Source organism: Heterodontus francisci, chromosome 30 (genome assembly GCF_036365525.1).
Source record: "Heterodontus francisci isolate sHetFra1 chromosome 30, sHetFra1.hap1, whole genome shotgun sequence".
Classification (NCBI taxonomy): Eukaryota; Metazoa; Chordata; class Chondrichthyes; order Heterodontiformes; family Heterodontidae; genus Heterodontus; species Heterodontus francisci.
This window is the reverse complement of record NC_090400.1, coordinates 60,282,576-60,299,805: the sequence shown is the minus strand read 5'-3', so window position 1 is coordinate 60,299,805 and position 17,230 is coordinate 60,282,576. Positions and strand designations below refer to the sequence as shown.

Sequence of the window (17,230 nt, the reverse complement as noted above, 5' to 3'; positions counted from 1 at the left end):
AGGTACGTATGTGCACAACAAACAGGACAAGTCCAATCTGGCCAATTACCGCCCCATCGGTCTACTCTCACTCATCAGTAAAGTGATGGAAGGTGTCGTCGACAGCGCTATCAAGCAGCACTTGCTTAGTAATAACCTGCTCTGTGACGCTCAGTTTGGGTTCTGCCAGGGCCACTCAGCTCCTGACCTCATTGCAACCTTGGTTCAAACATGGACAGAAGAGCTGAACTCGAGGTGAGGTGAGAGTGATTGCTCTTGATATCAAGGCAACATTTGACCAAGCATGGCATCAAGGACCCTTAGCAAAACTGAAGTCAATGGGAATTGTGGGGGGGGAACTCTCTGCTGGTCGGAGTCATACCTAGTGCAAAGGAAGATGGTTGTGGTTGTTGGAGGTTAATCATCTGAGCTTCAGGACATCACTGCAGGAGTTCCTCCGGGTAATGTCCTAGGCCCAACCATCTTCAGCTGCTTCATCAATGGCCTTCCTTCAATCATAAGGTCAGAAGTGGGGATTTTCGCTGATGATTGCAAATGTTCAGCACCATTTGTGACTCCTCAGATACTGAAGCAGTCAGTGTAGAAATGCAGCAAGACCTGAACAATATCCAGGCTTGGGATGATAAGTAGCAACTAACATTCGCACCATACAAGTGCCAGGCAATGACCATCTCCAACAAGAGTGAATCTAACCATCTCCCCTTGACATTCAGTGGCATTACTATCGCTAAATCCCCCACTATCAACATCCTAGGCGCTACCATTGACCAGAAACTGAACTGGAGTAGCCATATAAATACCGTGGCTACAAGAACAGGTCAGAGGCTAGGAATCCTGCAGTGAGTAACTCACCTCCTGACTCCCCAAAGCCTGTCCACCATCTACAAGGCACAAGTCAGGAGTGCGATGGAATACTCTCCATTGCCTGGATGGCTGCAGCTCCAACAACACTCAAGAAGCTTGACACCATCCAGGACAAAGCAGCCTGCTTGATCGGCACCCCATCCACAAACATTCACTCCCTCCACCACTGACGCACAGTGGCAGCAGTGTGTACCATCTACAAGATGCACTGCAGCAACTCGCCAAGGCTCTTTAGACAGCACCTTCCAAACCCATGACCTCTACCACCTAGAAGGACAAAGCAGCAGATGCTTGGGAACACCATCACCTGAAAGTTCCCCTCCCAGTCACACACCATCCTGACTTGGAATTATATTGCTGTTCTTTCACTGTCACTGGGTCAAAATCCTGGAACCCCCTTCCTAACAGCACTGTGGGTGTCCCTACCCCACACGGACTGCAGAGGTTCTCGAAGGCAGCTCACCACCACCTTCTCAAGGGCAATTAGGGATGGGCAGTAAATGCTGGCCTGGCCAGCGACACCCACGTCCCAGGCAACATCTGCAAAGAGTGTTACCGTTTCAGGTTGATGATCTTTGATGAAATGCTAACTGTTTTTCTCTCCACAGATGCTGCCTGACCAGCTGAGATTTGCAGCATTTTCTGTTTTTATTTGATTTCCAGCATCCATAGTATTTTGCTTGTTTACTCTGGTGACACACTGCTGGGGCAGGGGTATTATTCTTCTGTTAACTTTCTACCCTGAAAGTGTTGACCTCTTCAGTCACCATTTAATGCCGTGTGTGTCAGCTGGCTGCCAGGTGCATTGTGAATAACAGTATGACCATCTTCCATACCACGAAGGATAAATACTGATCCTCTGATTTGCATCATGCCTTCAAGCATTATCACTGCTCTCCACATTATAGCATTATAACACGGGACACGAGTATAATTCAAAAGGGAAGGAGTAATTTATACCCCGAGATCACTCATTGAAACTACAGAAACATTCCCTGCTCCTCATTTAATATCAGACAGCTCACGAACGAGTACCAAACTCATTAAATTCTTCAACTGAAATGCACATACCTGGTACAGCAGGTGGGACAGTGCGTCGCAGGGCAGTAACTGTGGAGATGGCAACCTCCTCGGGGCTGTACTTGGTGGGGCAGGCATGGCCAGCAGTCACCATGTTGGGCTTCAGCAGAGTGCCCTCAAGATAAATGTGGTGATCACTTAGGGCCTTATAGACTGCCCCCAACACCTGAAACACAGAAAATAAACACTTAATTCACAAAAAAAGTCTGGTACAGAGAAATGTCTCTCTTTTTCGCACCCCAGTCCCCTGCTAATTCTCTGATGGAGATTAACAGGAAGAAATTTGTCTGGGTCTGTTTTCCGGTTGTGAATTAGAGCTGCGCTCACACACGTGCCCAACCAGGAGGCCCAAAGACTGGCCCAAAACCTGGCCTTGTTGCAGTAGTTCAAGTGAGTTCCACAGGCAGCTCACCCACATCAGCACATGAATTTTATGCAACTTGCTGTACAAGTATTCCTCAGGAAAGGGGTGGGTGGGTGTGACCATGGCCAGCAGTGGTATGTGGAGCTGGGAGGGGTTCTCTTGGTCCAACTGGCTAAACGTGAATTCAAAAATAAATTGGACTAGCATTTTTAGTGTCAGCTAATTCCTAGGTGACATTCACATCAGGAAAAGCCCAATGGCTGCTCCACTCATGCAGGCCAATTTCTTAGAGGGGACCCAAAAGAGGCCAACAACCGTAAGGCCTCTCGTTAACATGTTCAGGACCGAATGCCTGTTTAGGTGGCTACTCCAGGTGCCTGAAAATTGGCCACTGCCAAAATTATATTGGACTTGTTTTTTCACAGAATTGCCACAGTGCAGAAGGAGGCCGCTCGGTCCATCATGTCCGCACTGGCTCTCCAAAAGAGCAATTCACTTAGTGCCATTCCCCCGCTTTCTCCCCGTAACCCTGCACATTCTTCCTTTTCAGATAACAGTCTAATTCCCTTTTGAATGCTTCAGTTGAAGCTGCCTCCACCACACTCAGACAGCATGCTCCAGACCTTAACCACTTGCTGAGTGAAAAGGTTTTTCCTCACATCACTTTTGCTTCTCTTACCAAATACTTTAAATCTGTGCCCTCTCATTCTTGATCCTTTCACGAGTGGGAACAGTTTCTCTCTATCTACTCTGTCCAGACCCCTCATGATTTTGAATACCTCTATCAAATTACCTCTCAGCCTTCTCTTCAAAGAAAAAAAAAGTCCTAACTTCCTTAATCTATCTTCATAACTGAAGTTCCTCATCCCTGAGACCATTCTCGTGAATATTTTCTGTACACTGTCCAATGCCCTCATGTCTTAAAGTGTAGCACCCAGAACTGGACGCAATAGTGCAGCTGAGGCCAAACTAATGTCTTATACAAGTTCACAGAAGCTGGCTAGTGAGTCATCAGAATTCTTATATAAAGCAGACCAGTTTCTTAGCTGAACACAGTGAGGGGACACAGTTGAAAAGAGACAGTTGCCTGAGTGAGAGATATCTGCCAGAGTGAATTTGGAAATTTTGTGCACGTGGGAATTCGGTGCAGAGCAGGGTTGGTGAGAGAGAGGGGGGGGGGGGGGGGGGGAAAGAGGGGAAGAGGGGCTCCTTTTCCTAGCTTTTTCAGCCTCTAGCAGTTGGTGAGTTGTCTTCCTCTGACTCCAAGGTAGGTGAGTACAACTTGCCATTACTTCAGCTTGAATTATTAATTAATTGACTCAAAAGATTGTACAGAGATGGCAGGGCTGGTTGTGTGCTGCAAATGCAGCATGTGGGAGTATGGGATTGCAGTGCATTCCACAGATAACCATGTATGTAGCAAGTGTCTGCAGTTGCACGACTTCAGCTCAGAATTGCTGAGCGGGAGACCAGAGTTGCAGACATTGCGGAGCATCAGGGAGTGGGAGTGTTACCTGGACACTTTGTTCCAGGAGGCAGTCATACCCCTTAGAGTAGGGAGAACATTAGAGATGGCCAATGGTCAGGGACAGGAGGGTGGTAAGTGAGACAGGTAGGGGGGAAATCAGCATGTAGTGATGGAGAAGCCTCAGCCCCTGACCTTGTCCAACAGGTAGGAGGTCCTTGCTACCAGTGTGGATGAAGAGAAGGACTGCAAGGTGGATGAACAGACTGACTATGGCACCATGGTGAAAGATGCCTATCCAGTGGGGGAGTGAAGAGGAATGTGGTAGTGATAGGAGACAGTACAGTCAGGTGGATAGATACGGTTCTCTGTCGTCACGACCGTGAGCTCCGACGGCTGTGTTGCCTGCCCGGTGCCAGGGTTAAGGACATCTCCTCGCAGCTGGAGTGGGAGGATCCAGTTGTCGTGGTCCATGTGGGAACTAATGACATTGGTAGAACCAGAAATAATGTTCTGCTTGGAGAATTTGAGGAGTTGGGTTTCAAACTAAAACATAGAACAAAGGTAATCATCTCCGGATTGTTACCTGAGCCACCTGCAAATTGGCACAGGGTCAAGCAAATTAGAAATCTAAATTTGTGGATCAAAGAGTGGTGTGGAAAGAAGGGGTTTTGATTCTTGGGGCACTGGCATCAGTACTCAGGGAAGAAGGAGCTATTCTGTTGGGATGGGCTTCACTTGAACCGGGCTGGAACCAGTGTCTTGGCCAATCGTATAACTAGGGCTGTGGGCAGGGCTTTAAACTAACAGAGGAGAGGGGAGGGTTTGGGTAAAAGGAAATTTAGAAATTTAAAGAGAGGGGTCAGGGCATCGGAGCAGGATCGTGATGTGGGTAACTCCCAACAGAATGGGACAGGAAGGGACAGAGTTTAACAAAAATTGTACATTGGCAAATAAGGTCATTGCAGGCAATAGAGGTAAAAATGAAATTAAAGTTCCTTTATCTGAATGCACGAAGCATCTGTAATAAGATAGATGAACTAGTGGCACAAAGAAGTAAATGATTTAGATCTAATTGCCATTACAGAAACATGGTTACAAGGAGATCAAGGTTGGGAAATAAATACTCCAGGGTACACAATATTTCAGACAGATAGAATGGCAAAGGAGGAGGGACTAGCCCTGATAGTAAAGGATGGCATTAGGACATTAATAAGAAGGGATCTGGCCTCAGAAGATCATGAAGTAGAATCAGTTTGGGTGGAAATTAGGAATAGCAGGAGCAGAAAACACTGGTGGGAGTAATTTACAGGCCCCCTAACAGTAGTTATAATATTGGACAGAACATTAAACAGGAAATTATTGGAGCATGTAAAAAAAGTAATTAATTGTGGGGCAATTTAATCTGCATATAGACTGGGACAATCAGATTGGCAACAGTGGTCTAGAAGAAGAATTTGTAGAATGTTTTTGTGACAGTTTCTTAGAGCAATACATTGTAGAACCAACTAGGGACAAAGCTATCTTAGATCTCGTATTGTGTAATGAAGCAGGGTTAATAAGCAATGACATAGAAAAAGATCTACTTGGAAATAGTGATCATACCATTGAATTTCATGTTAAGTTTGAAAGTGACATTTCAATCACAAACATGAATCTTAAAGCCAATTACGAAGGCATGAGGGGAGAACTGGCTAAGGTGAATTGGGTAAATAGACAGGAAAGTGTGGCAGTAAATGAACAGTGGGAAACATTTAAAGAAACAATTCAAAGGGTTCAACAAAAGTACACTCCGTTCAAAAATAAAAATTTGTCAAGAAAGACCCATCGGTGGCTCGCTCAGGAAGTTAAGGAGCGTATTGGACTAAAAGAGGCTTACAGTGTTGCAAAAAATTGTAGAAGGTCTGAGGATTGGGAGATTTTTTTAGAAACCAGCAAAGGGCCACCAAAAAGTTGATTAAAAACGGAAAAAACATAATGAGAGTCAACTAGCCAGCAATATAAGAACCAGATTGTAAGAGCTTTTATAAGCACATAGAGTCAGAGAGATACAGCACTGAAACAGGCCCTTCGGCCCACCGAGTCTGTGACGACCAACAACCACCCATTTATACTCATCCTACATTAATCCTATATTCCCACCATTCTCCTACCACCTACCTACACGAGGGGCAATTTACAATGGCCAATTTACCTATCAACCTGCAAGTCTTTGGCTGTGGGAGGAAACTGGAGCACCCGGAGAAAACCCACGCAGTCACAGGGAGAACTTGCAAACTCCACACAGGCAGTACCCAGAACTGAACCCGGGTCGCTGGAGCTGTGAGGCTGCGGTGCTAACCACTGTGCCACCCATAAAAAGGAAGACAGTAGCTAAAGTAGTAGTTAGTCCCTTAGAGGCAGGGACAGGAGAAATCATCATGAGGAAACAGCAGAGGCACTGAACAAATATTTTATGTCTGTCTTCACAGTAGAAAACACAAGTTCCATACCAGAAATAGGCAGTAACCTAAGGGCTAAAAAGAGTGAGGAAATTAAGGATATTGATATCAGTCGAGAAAAAGTATTGGAGAAACTTGAAGGACTAAAATCTGACAAGTCCCCAGGACCAGATGGCCTACATCCTAGGATTCTAAAAGAGATAGCTGCAGAGATAGTGGATGCGCTGACTATGATTTTCCAGAAGTCCTTAGATTCAGGAATGGTCCCATCAGATTGGAAGCTGGAAAATGTTACACCGCTTTTCTCGAAAAGCAGCATGAGAGAAAACAGGTAATTACAGGCCAGTTAACATAACTTCAGGCGTTGGGAAGATGCTGGAAACTATTATTAAAGATAGATGAACTAGTGGCACAAAGAGGTAAATGATTTAGATCTAATTGCCATTACAGAAACATGGTTACAAGGAGATCAAGATTGGGAAATAAATATGCCAGGGTACACAACATTTCAGAGAGACAGACAGAATGGCTATTAGGAAGGCAAATGGCATGTTAGCCTTTATTGCAAGGGGATTGGAGTACAGGAATAAAGAAATCTTACTAAAATTGTTCAGGGCTTTGGTGAAACTGCACCTAGAATACTGTGTGCAGTTTTGGTCTCCACATTTAAGAAAGGATATATTTGCACTGGAGGCAGTGCAGCAAGATTTACTAAATTGGTCCCTGGGATGAGGGAATTGTCCTATGATGAGAGGCTGAGTAAATTGGGCCTATATTCTCTGGAGTTTAGAGAATGAGAGGTGATCTAATTGAGACATACAAGATTCTGAAAGGGCTGGATAGGGTAGAAGCTGAGAGATTATTCACACTGGTCAGGGAATCTAGAACACAGGGACACAGTCTCAGGATAAGGGGACAATCAATCAGGCCTGAGATGAGGAGGTACTATTTCACTCAAAGCGTTGTGAATCTTTGGAATTTTCTACCCCAGACGGTTGTGGATTCTCCATCATTGAATACATTCAAGGCTGGGATAGATAGATTTTTGGTCTCGCAGGGAATTGAGGGACATGGGGAGCGGGTAGGAAAGTGGATTGAAGCCCAAGATCAGCCATGATCGTATTGAATGGCGGAGCAGGCTCGATGGGCCATATGGTCTACTCCTGCTCCTATTTCTTGTGTTTTGTGTTCAACATAACCTCCTTGCTCTTGTACTCTATGCCCCTATTAATAAAGCCCAGAATACTGTATGCTTTATTAACCTCTCTCTCAACCTGTCCTGCCACCTTCAATGACCTTTGCACATATACACCCAGGTCCCTCTGCTCCTGCACCCCCTTTAGAATTGTACCCTTAATTTTATATTGTCTTTCCATATTCTTCCTACCAAAATTAATCACTTCACATTTGTCTGCATTGAACTTCATCTGCCACCTATCCACCTATTCCACCAACTTATCCACGTCCCTTTTTCAGTTCTACGCTATCCTTCTCAGTTCACAATGCTTCCAAGTTTCATATCATCCACAAACTTTGAAATTGTGCCCTGTACATCAAGATCTAAATCATTTATATATATCAGGAAAAGCAAGGGTCCCAACACTGACCCCTAGGGTACTCCACCTTCCTCCAGCCCGAGAAACATCCATTAACCACTACTGTTTCCTGTCACTCAGCCAATTCCATATCCATGTTGCTACAGTCCTTTTTATTCCATGAGCTACAGGTTTGCTCACAAGTCTGTTGTGTGGCACTGTATCAAACGCCTTTTGAAAGTCCATGTACACCACATCAACAGCATTGCCCTCATCAACCCTCTCTCACCTCCTCAAAAAAACTCCAGCAAGTTAAACTTGATTTTCCCATAAATCCATGCTGGCATTCCTCATTTAATCTGCAGTTGTCCATGTGACTTAATTTTGTCTGGAATTATTCTTTCTAGAAGTTTCCCCACCACCTAAGTTAAATTGACTGGCTTGTAGTTACTGGGCTTATCTTTACATCCATTTTTAAACCAGGGTGTAATGTTTGCAATTCTCCACTCCTCTGGCACCACCCGAGACTAAGAAGACTGAAAAATTATGGCTAGTGCCCCCACAATTTCCATCCTCACTTCCCTCAGTATCCTTGCATGCATCTCATCCGGTCCTGGTTCTTTATCCACTTTAAGTACAGACATCCCTGCGGCATAGGGCATAGCTTTGTGAAATTGGTAATTTTTACCACTTTATTTCACCTGGAAAATTGCTACAATCCTGACTGATTTCTACCCTGACAACAACCACCTTAGATTTGAATCTGTCTGTTTCTCTTCTCTGCAGCATATCCAATGCTTGTATATCCTTCCCATGGACTTGTTAGCAATATCCACCGTTGGGTTGCCTCAGCAGTGTGTAAACATTGAAAATGATGGGGTTCCCTTGAGAGTCTGCTTCCACTTATTTTGTTCCATTAGTTTTATTCTTTGATTACATTATTTTCGGTCACTTTACTTTGATCGATTTTGCACTTCATTTGTCTTTAATATGCATCCTCTGTTTTTACCTGTTGCTGTCATTTAGTGTTAATCTCTGGCTCCAAGTTTTAGACTCTGATTTTGGTTAATTACATTATAACAGGGACTGCATTGGCTATAAAACACTTCAGACATTGAAGCTGTAGAATGCACTATATAAATCCATGTCTTTTTTTTTTTCCCAACCAACCTTTTCTGTGACATACTGGCATCGCTTCAGATCATGATCACCATCAGGAAGGATCTCCGGCTCCACAATGGGAACAATGCCATTCTACAATACAAGGAGGAAAAGTGGTGAAGACACGCAGAGACCCAGAACCCCACCACTCGAGGAATCACAACCTCCAAGTTGCTCATTAGTGGTGTTTTCCCCATTACCATCTTGCCTCCCAACACCTTGATTAACATTGCTGGATTGTTTCTCCATTAGAACATTAGAGGTGCCTCCAACATCCAAGGCAATCCAATCCCTCTCTGCCCCTTTTATTCCTTCCTCTCCTGAAGCCATCAATTCTTTTTTTGGTACAAACACCTTCCAGTACTCTGCCCAAGTGATCAATCTTCACTTGCCAGCCTAGTTAGGAATTTGGCAGATTACTCGGTCATGGAAGGGATCACAGACTTCTCAGCAGCATCACTGGATAGTGATCAGGCTGCTGATTTTTCCACTCCCTAATGCAGAAGTTCAAGGACATGTTTAACCACTCTGGCCAAGATGAGCTCATTTAGGACAGAACACAGGTCTTCCTAATCTGTAGGGTTGTTTCCACATTGGTTGTGTGCTTTACCAACAGAGCCTATGGGGAAGCTATTCTGCCTCATTATTTATGGCATGTTGAAAAAAGACTGAAATGTCCAATAAGGCTGGTTAGTGGCAACTAGAAACTGATTCTATAACCATCATCTGCAGTGCTGTATTGGTATTGGCTGACTATTTTGTTCCACTTTACCTGCTGGCAGATGCTGGCATATCGTGCCAGGACATTGGCATTCTCAGTGATAGCGAGGGAGGATGGGGTTGTGTCACTGATCTTCAAGACACAGCGCCACTTTGCAAAGTCTGCTCCATCCTTCTTGTACTGAGCACAGCGTTCGGACAGTCCATCCAGGCCTATATTGAAGGTTGAGGGCAGGTTGAGAAAGTGGTTAATTAAAGCATAGGGATCCTGGGCTTAATAGGGGCATAGACTACAAAAACAAGGAAGTTATAATAAACCTGTATAAAAGATTGGTTCAGCCTCAAATGGAGTATTTTGGGCAGTGTACTTTCGGAAGGATGTGAAGGCATTAGAGAGGGTGCAGAAAAGATTTAAGAGAATGGTTCCAGGGATGACTAATTTCAGCTGTGTGGATAAATTGAAGAAGCTGGCTCCTTGGAGAAGATGAGATTTGATAGATGGTCAAAATCATGACGGATCTGGACAGAGCAGACAGGGAGAAACTGTTCCCATTGGCTGAAGGATCCAGAACCAGAGGCCACGGATTTAAGGTGATTGGCAAAAGAAGCAACAGTGACATGAGGGAAAAAACTTTAGGCAGTGAGGGGTTAGGATCTGGAATGCACTGCCTGAGTGTGGTGAAGGCAGATTCAATGGAGGCCTTCAAAGAGAATTTAACAATTATCTGAAAAGAAAATTTGTAAGGCTACAGGGAAATGCAAGGGAATGGGACTAGGTGAGTTACTCTTGCAGAGAGCCAGCATGGACACAACGGGCTGAATGGCCTCCTTCGGTACTGTAACCATTCTATAAAACCAACAGACACTGTCAGCTGTTAAGCACTGCCCAGTTCAGATACGGATACCCACAGGAACAAAAACATGAATGCAAATCTATATATTATAAGATTTCTGTATTTTAATTCTGTAATGCAAGACAGGAAAAATCATATTAAAAGTTGGCCTCAGCCAGCTGTGCCTCTGGAAGGATCACATTCTTCTGTTCCAGCAGCAACTAATACAACTGGCTGCACAAATCAGACTTCAATGGAAACATCAGTCTTCATTTGTTAGTGAACAAGGGCCTTGAAATAAGAAAATGCATTGAAGCTGAAACAAAATTGCTCAATAGCTGGAATACTTGAGTGTTTAATTGGAGCACTCTCACCTCTTGTTGTGGGTTCAAGTCCCAGTCCAGAGTCCTGAGCATTTAAGCCAGGCTGACATACCCAATGCAGTACTGAGTGGCCATTGCACTTTTGGAAGAACTTTTTTTTTAAATACAGCGAGTGGAAATGACCTGGAACTCCCTGCCTACGAGGGAGGTGGAAGCAGAGATGATGAATGATTTCAAAACAAAATTGGATGTACACTTGAGGGAAATAAACTTACAGGGCTACAGGACTGACTGGATTGCTCGACAAAGAACTGACATGGGCTGAATGGTCTCCTACTGTGCCATTATAACTATGTTGATAAAGATCCCATCTGCCCCTCAATTGGATGTAAAAGATGCACTGACAATATTTGAAGAGCAAACGAACTCTGTGGTGTCCTGGGCAACATTTATCACACAACCAACATCACAAACACATTATCTGGTCATTATATCATTACTGTTTGTGGGACTCCTACATTACACCAGTGACTGGACTTCAAAAGTACTTAATCGGCTGTAAAGCCAGATAAATCAGTGGCTGAACTGGAATTCACAGATGGGTGAAGCATCATATCTGAAAGTGCTGAAAGGACAAAACAAATAGTCAGCTTGGTTCAGATGATAGCATTGTCAGTGCAAGATCATAAAATCCACCGCCGACAGATTCTAGGTTAGTAAAAACATAAAATACTGGAAATATTCAGGATCGGCAGTGTCTGTGGAGAGAGAAACAGAGATAATGTTTCAGGTCAGTGGCCTTTCATCAGAATGGGTCTGATGAAAGGTCACTGAGCTGAGACATTAATTTTGCTCTCTCCATAGACGCTGCCTGATCTGCTGAGTATTTCTAACAATTGCTGTTTTTATTTCATGTTTCCAGTATCCCCAGTATTGCTTTTGTCTAGTTTTTAAGTATTAGCCTAATATGATATTTATTTACACATTAATAAATACATTAACTTTTTGTATTATTTAAAGGTTAATTTTCAATTTAAGCATTACTAACCCATAAGTAGCACATACAAGGACACAGCTTTCTGTTCATAGCAACAGAGCATTTTGAATCCATACACTGAGGCTATGAACTCAAGGCAAAAGTGTTGGGAGAAACGTGAACTGCAACATCTGCCACCTCCAATGAGAAATACCACTAGATACAGGAATGAAAGCACATTCCCATTTATTCCATTAATATAATAAAAGCAAAATACTGCAGATGCTGGAAATCTGAAATAAAAACAAGAAATGCTGGAAATACTCAGCAGGTCTGGCAGCATCTGTGGAGAGAGAAGCAGAGTTAACGGATCAGGTATTTATTCCAACACTGGGTTCAGAGTGGGTCCTCTTTCCACCCCCACCCTGGCTCTGAAGGTGCTGGCACATGTTTACATACAGCTCTGTGGGAACCATCTGATACCTCAAACAAGCAGTGATTTGCAGAAGGATTCCTGCTCGTTCCCCCCACCCCCATATCCAAATACACATTGCCTTTCTAGGGCAGGGGGACTGAGGTCAGCATAGCTTCACCCTGATTGCTTTCCAATCAGGGTGAATTGGCAGAACTCAGAGACTTTCCTGGTCTATGGAAGGGCCACACCACATTCAGTTGCCAGTGATCGCCAGAGCTGGTGGACAGCCATAAAGGCGGGGCTTAAGAGTGGCGAGTCGAAGAGACTTAGCAGTTGGTAGGAAAAAAGACAAGCGCAAGGAGAGAGCCAACTGTGTAACAGCCCCGACAACCAATTTATCTGCAGCACCTGTGGAAGAGTCTGTCACTCTAGAATTGGCCTTTATAGCCACTCCAGACACTGCTTCACAAACCACTGACCACCTCCAGGCGCTTACCCATTGTCTCCCAAGACAAGGAGGCCAAAGAAGGAAGGGCTGCACTGGCTGGGGCATTTCTTGAGACAATAGGGAAGCCATTGCTTCTAGCTGGCTGCAAGTCAAGCTTAGTGTTGTGTTGGGATGAGAACCTGAGACCCACAGGTGCCAGCACCCTTCTCTGCCTCGTGGCTGCTCTATTTGAGCACAAAGAAATTTTGGGGGCAACCTATTAGATCCACACCAAACTCACTGAACGAAACAAGGCCACAATCAGCTCCTCTATCAGACATACAGTTCAGTGATAATAGTTACTGGAATGCAGAATCTGTTCTCCAGTGTCTCAGGGAATGTGCAGCCAGGTTCTAATGAAACAAAGGAACTTACCCCAGGAATGGTACTGGGAGGCAAGAGTGGGAATTGAGAATTTCAGTGGGACAGAGTAGACTTTAATCTTAATTAGGAATCCCAGAGATTACAAGTGACTGGGAAAGGCTGATAGTCTATTAAACAATAATGGTCAATATCTAGAATTCCAATCAGTTCATTCACAAATGGATAGTAATTGCTTTAACATATGCATATGTAAGCCCCATCCTTCCCTGTAATGTATCCACATTGTAGAACCTCTGGTGACAACCCCTTGCAACACACTTTACAGATCCTGCCCGCTCTAATCACACCACAGATCTTCTACCCTTTGCTGATTACACCACACAGATCCTGATCACACTACACAGATCGTCTACCTTGAGTGGTGGTTTCTCCGTTGGTTCCAGCCAAGGGGACAACACCTTTATCAACCTGGAAACAATATAGTTGTTAGTCTGAGAAGTCTTAGATTTCAAATAAAATACTGATTTATAATTTGTACCAAATGTTCAACAAAACATCTGAACTATTTTTAACACAAGGTGTTTTGCAAGATTTATTTATAAGAGTTATGTACCCTGCTGTGTTGTCTGACTTTGTACACTATTTCAGTGGTGATATTTCAGCCCTCTAAAAACAAATTCCTCCCTTTTGACTTACACATATCATTTGAAGATATGTACTAGCCAAACCTCTAGACTGGTGAAGGGTACATTACTGCTTGTGTGACACAGGACTGAGTATTTTATCAAATACACAGATTCTAGTACTCCACAGAAGGGATCACCCTCGACCTCAGACTGCAATAAAGACTGCAGCTCAGGAACCCGAATCCTAGATTGATTTTTGTTGGGCATGGGTATCGAGGTATATGGAGCAAAGGCAAGATTGTGAGTCGAGATACAGATCAGGCATGATCTTATAGAATGGCAGAACAGATTCAAGTTTCTTGGGCAAGTATACATGTACATCATTTACACATTGCCCATTTTAGTTTGGATTCAGGGAGATTGGATCCGCGAGCCGGCTTTCACTGTTAACACTACTAAATCTGACTCGCTTATCCCAGCAACACAATCTCATATATGATTTGTTCCCTGTTCACCAATCAATTCAACTTCTCAGCTTTACAAATTGCTGTAAGCTTTTGTAATATGCACCCATAAAAATATTGTATAATTAACAACTTATCTACCATCTTTAGCGTAATAAAACGCCCCAAGGCACTTAACAGGAGAATTATAAAATAAAATGACACGAGCCACCTAAGGAGATATTAGGTCAGATGGTTGCAGGGAGAGATAGGATCTGGCAACTAACTACTTACCTGTCACAAGAGAGACATGCACATAGAAACAGGAGTGGGGAAAGAGAAAGCAAAAAACACAAATTTGAATTATTTGGCACAGAGTACCTACAAACACTTGGACAAATAGCAAAGCTTACTAGTGTTCTGCTGCTAAAATATACCTTTTGAGCTACTTCTAGTCCAGCAGTAACCCTGTGAACACTTGGGAATTCACAAGTCTTGGTTCTGCCAAGCTATATCTGCATTCATTGGGTTTAAGTATCCCTACAGGAGGGAACTGTACATTGCTTAACAGGCAAACACAAATGTAGCTTTCTACATTTTAGCGACTTCACAAGTTGGATTAAAATATAAAATTCTGCATGCATGAACCATAAGTGAATGCAGGTTTGCGCTGGGAAAAAAAAAATCAATCAGTTTGCTCCAAACAAAATTAGGACTGCTCATCATGGGAGTGTGGCAGTGTATGACTTGCCCTTTGATTTTCTGTCCTCTCGTGGAGAAGTGCCAGGGTGAACTCGGCAACCAGGTACGATGGGCCAAGTGGCCTCATGTGCTGTAAGATTCCATAATTTCCTTCAGTGCTACTCTTAAGAGCAACTGATGTCTTAGCAGATGCAGGCCAGAATGCTCAGGGCATCAAGGTCAATGTGCCTTGACCAAAGAGAATAATTAAAAGTTATACTTCACAAAACTTGCACAGATGTTCCCAGTGGAACCCATGCTAGTTTGTCTCTACTTGACTAGTGAGACAGAGAATCCACCTCATGCTTTAGAGACAGTTTGAAAATCATTAGGATCAGTCATAGGCAGCAATTTGAAATCCAATCTGTACACATCACTTGTGCGGCACCTACTAATAATGAATTCAGATCCCCTTGCCCTACCCCCTCCCTCCAGGGGAAAGAGTGCTCACTTTTGCAACTCCCCAGTTAGTTGTCTGGTCCTTTGAAGTTCTCAAAGATGAACACAAATCCTGACTGTTTACCTTGATCCCCACGACAATGTTCTTGTCTTTGATCACATTTACAAAGGGTGTCCCATCATCAGTGCTTTGGTACAGAGTTTCGTGGAAGAAGATGACGCCTCCAATAAAGCTTTTGATCCGGTCATCAGCAGTCAACAAGATCTGCCGGTAGACACGTCGGTTTTCCTCCGTGTTCTCTACGCCAATCTGGTTCAGACGCTTAGCCATGCTTCCTAGGAAAAGGAACAAGAAGTTACTTATTAAATGTATAGGCTGTGTGATGGTACAGTGGACACATGCAGTGCAGTGTAGTACGAGGCTACACACACTAGGATCCAGGTACCATCCCAGATCTGTGCCGTGTTGGCTGGTCTCACCCAGAACAGTGTCATCCAATTGGTCTCAGTACCCTGGTATAAAGAGAACAAAAAAAAAAGACTCCCCTCCACAACTATATCCTCTATTGGAAACTGCACATCAGGTGAGGACAAAATCAGCTTTGCTACGATACTTCCTATAGTTGAATCGCCAGCCAAACCTCACCGTTTCAACTCACAAATGACAAACGGACAAGGTATTGAAATGGGGCCATAGCCCAGCAATGAGGGACCAGTTTTAGGAGAAAGATGAGAAACAGCAAATACAGATACGAACAGTTGTAGATACTAAATAATAATTTGATCCTATCTACTGGAAATACACACCCCAAATGAATGTAGTCTTTTTGCAGAACCACAATTCCCCTGCCATTAATTCAATGTTCAGTTTTTGGATTTCAAAACTTAAGCCAATGGTACATGCAGGGCTCTATTGCCTTTAGCTACATTTAGAATTACAAACTCCCAACTTAGCTTATTTCAGGAAAAGCAGAAACCCATGACAATCACCAGATCCATGGGTTCCACTTCTATATTCCCATGGTGGTGGAGAAGGGCACTGCATGAGAATGTACACAGGTGAGCAAGGTACACAGTCAATCTCCAAACCAGTGTCAGGTCAAAGTATCAAACAGTATTCTGATTAAAAGCACATCCCCATTAATTGCACAGATATTCACAGGTTTTAATGGCTTTAGGGCACAGATTCTCCCTAAAGACAGCCCACTGCCCAAAACAGGCAAAAAGACTTCATAACTTTTAATTCAAAGCTGCAGTTCATCAATGCAGTGATATGTTGCTAACCTCAAGTGACAGCTCAGCCAAGGACACTAAACCCAGGTGTCTGGATTCAATGTTCAGTGCTGGCGAAAGGGTGTATATTGTTGAATTCATTGGTTTACCTGGACTAGCACTTTAGATACACTCCTGTTTTACACGCTTATAAGTTCCTTGATATTAGACAGGGACTATGAGGTCAGGGTCTTTATTTTCTAAGATTGGTGTGGGTGCCTTTTTGCTGCTCTCAATAGCTCCATCCACTAATTTACTAGTCTTGCTTACTCAGATGCCTGGATTCAATGGCAAAATCATAGGCACAGAAAGAGGCCATTTGGCCCATCGCGTCTGCACCAGTCAGGAAAAAAAAGAGCCACCCAGCCTAATCGCACTTTCCAGCATTTGGTCCATAGCCCTGCAGGTTACGGCACTTGAGGTACACATCCAAGCACCTTTTAAATGAGATGAGGTTTTCTGCTTCTACCACCCTTTCAGGCAGTGAGTTCCAGACCCCCATCACTTTCTGGGTGAAAGAATTTTTCCTTATCTCCCCTCTAATCCTTCTACCAATCACTTTAAATCTATGCCCCCTAGTCACCGACCCCTCTGCTAAGGTAAATAGGCCCTTCACATCCACTCTATCCAGACCCCTCACAATTTTGTACATCTCAATCAGATCTCCCCTCAGCCTTTTCTATTCCAAGGAAAAGGACACCAGCCTATCCAATCTTTCCTCAGCTACAATTTTCCAATCCTGGTAATTTTTTTTTTTAATG

At 43.7% G+C, this 17,230-nt stretch overlaps 1 protein-coding gene across 3 annotated transcripts in view; it reads right to left on the bottom strand.

Annotated features, from left to right (window-relative positions):
- Positions 1 to 17,230, bottom strand: part of aldocb (aldolase C, fructose-bisphosphate, b) — a 36,372-nt gene that overhangs the window by 3,931 nt on the left and 15,211 nt on the right. For all 3 annotated transcript variants that reach the window (XM_068010814.1, XM_068010815.1, XM_068010816.1), the window contains exons 3-7: positions 15,322 to 15,533; positions 13,402 to 13,456; positions 9,683 to 9,843; positions 8,920 to 9,003; positions 1,936 to 2,110 (exon numbers count right to left, since the gene is read on the bottom strand). In XM_068010814.1, coding sequence (XP_067866915.1) covers positions 1,936 to 2,110; positions 8,920 to 9,003; positions 9,683 to 9,843; positions 13,402 to 13,456; positions 15,322 to 15,533 — 687 coding nt within the window. The remainder of the gene's footprint in view (positions 1 to 1,935; positions 2,111 to 8,919; positions 9,004 to 9,682; positions 9,844 to 13,401; positions 13,457 to 15,321; positions 15,534 to 17,230) is intronic.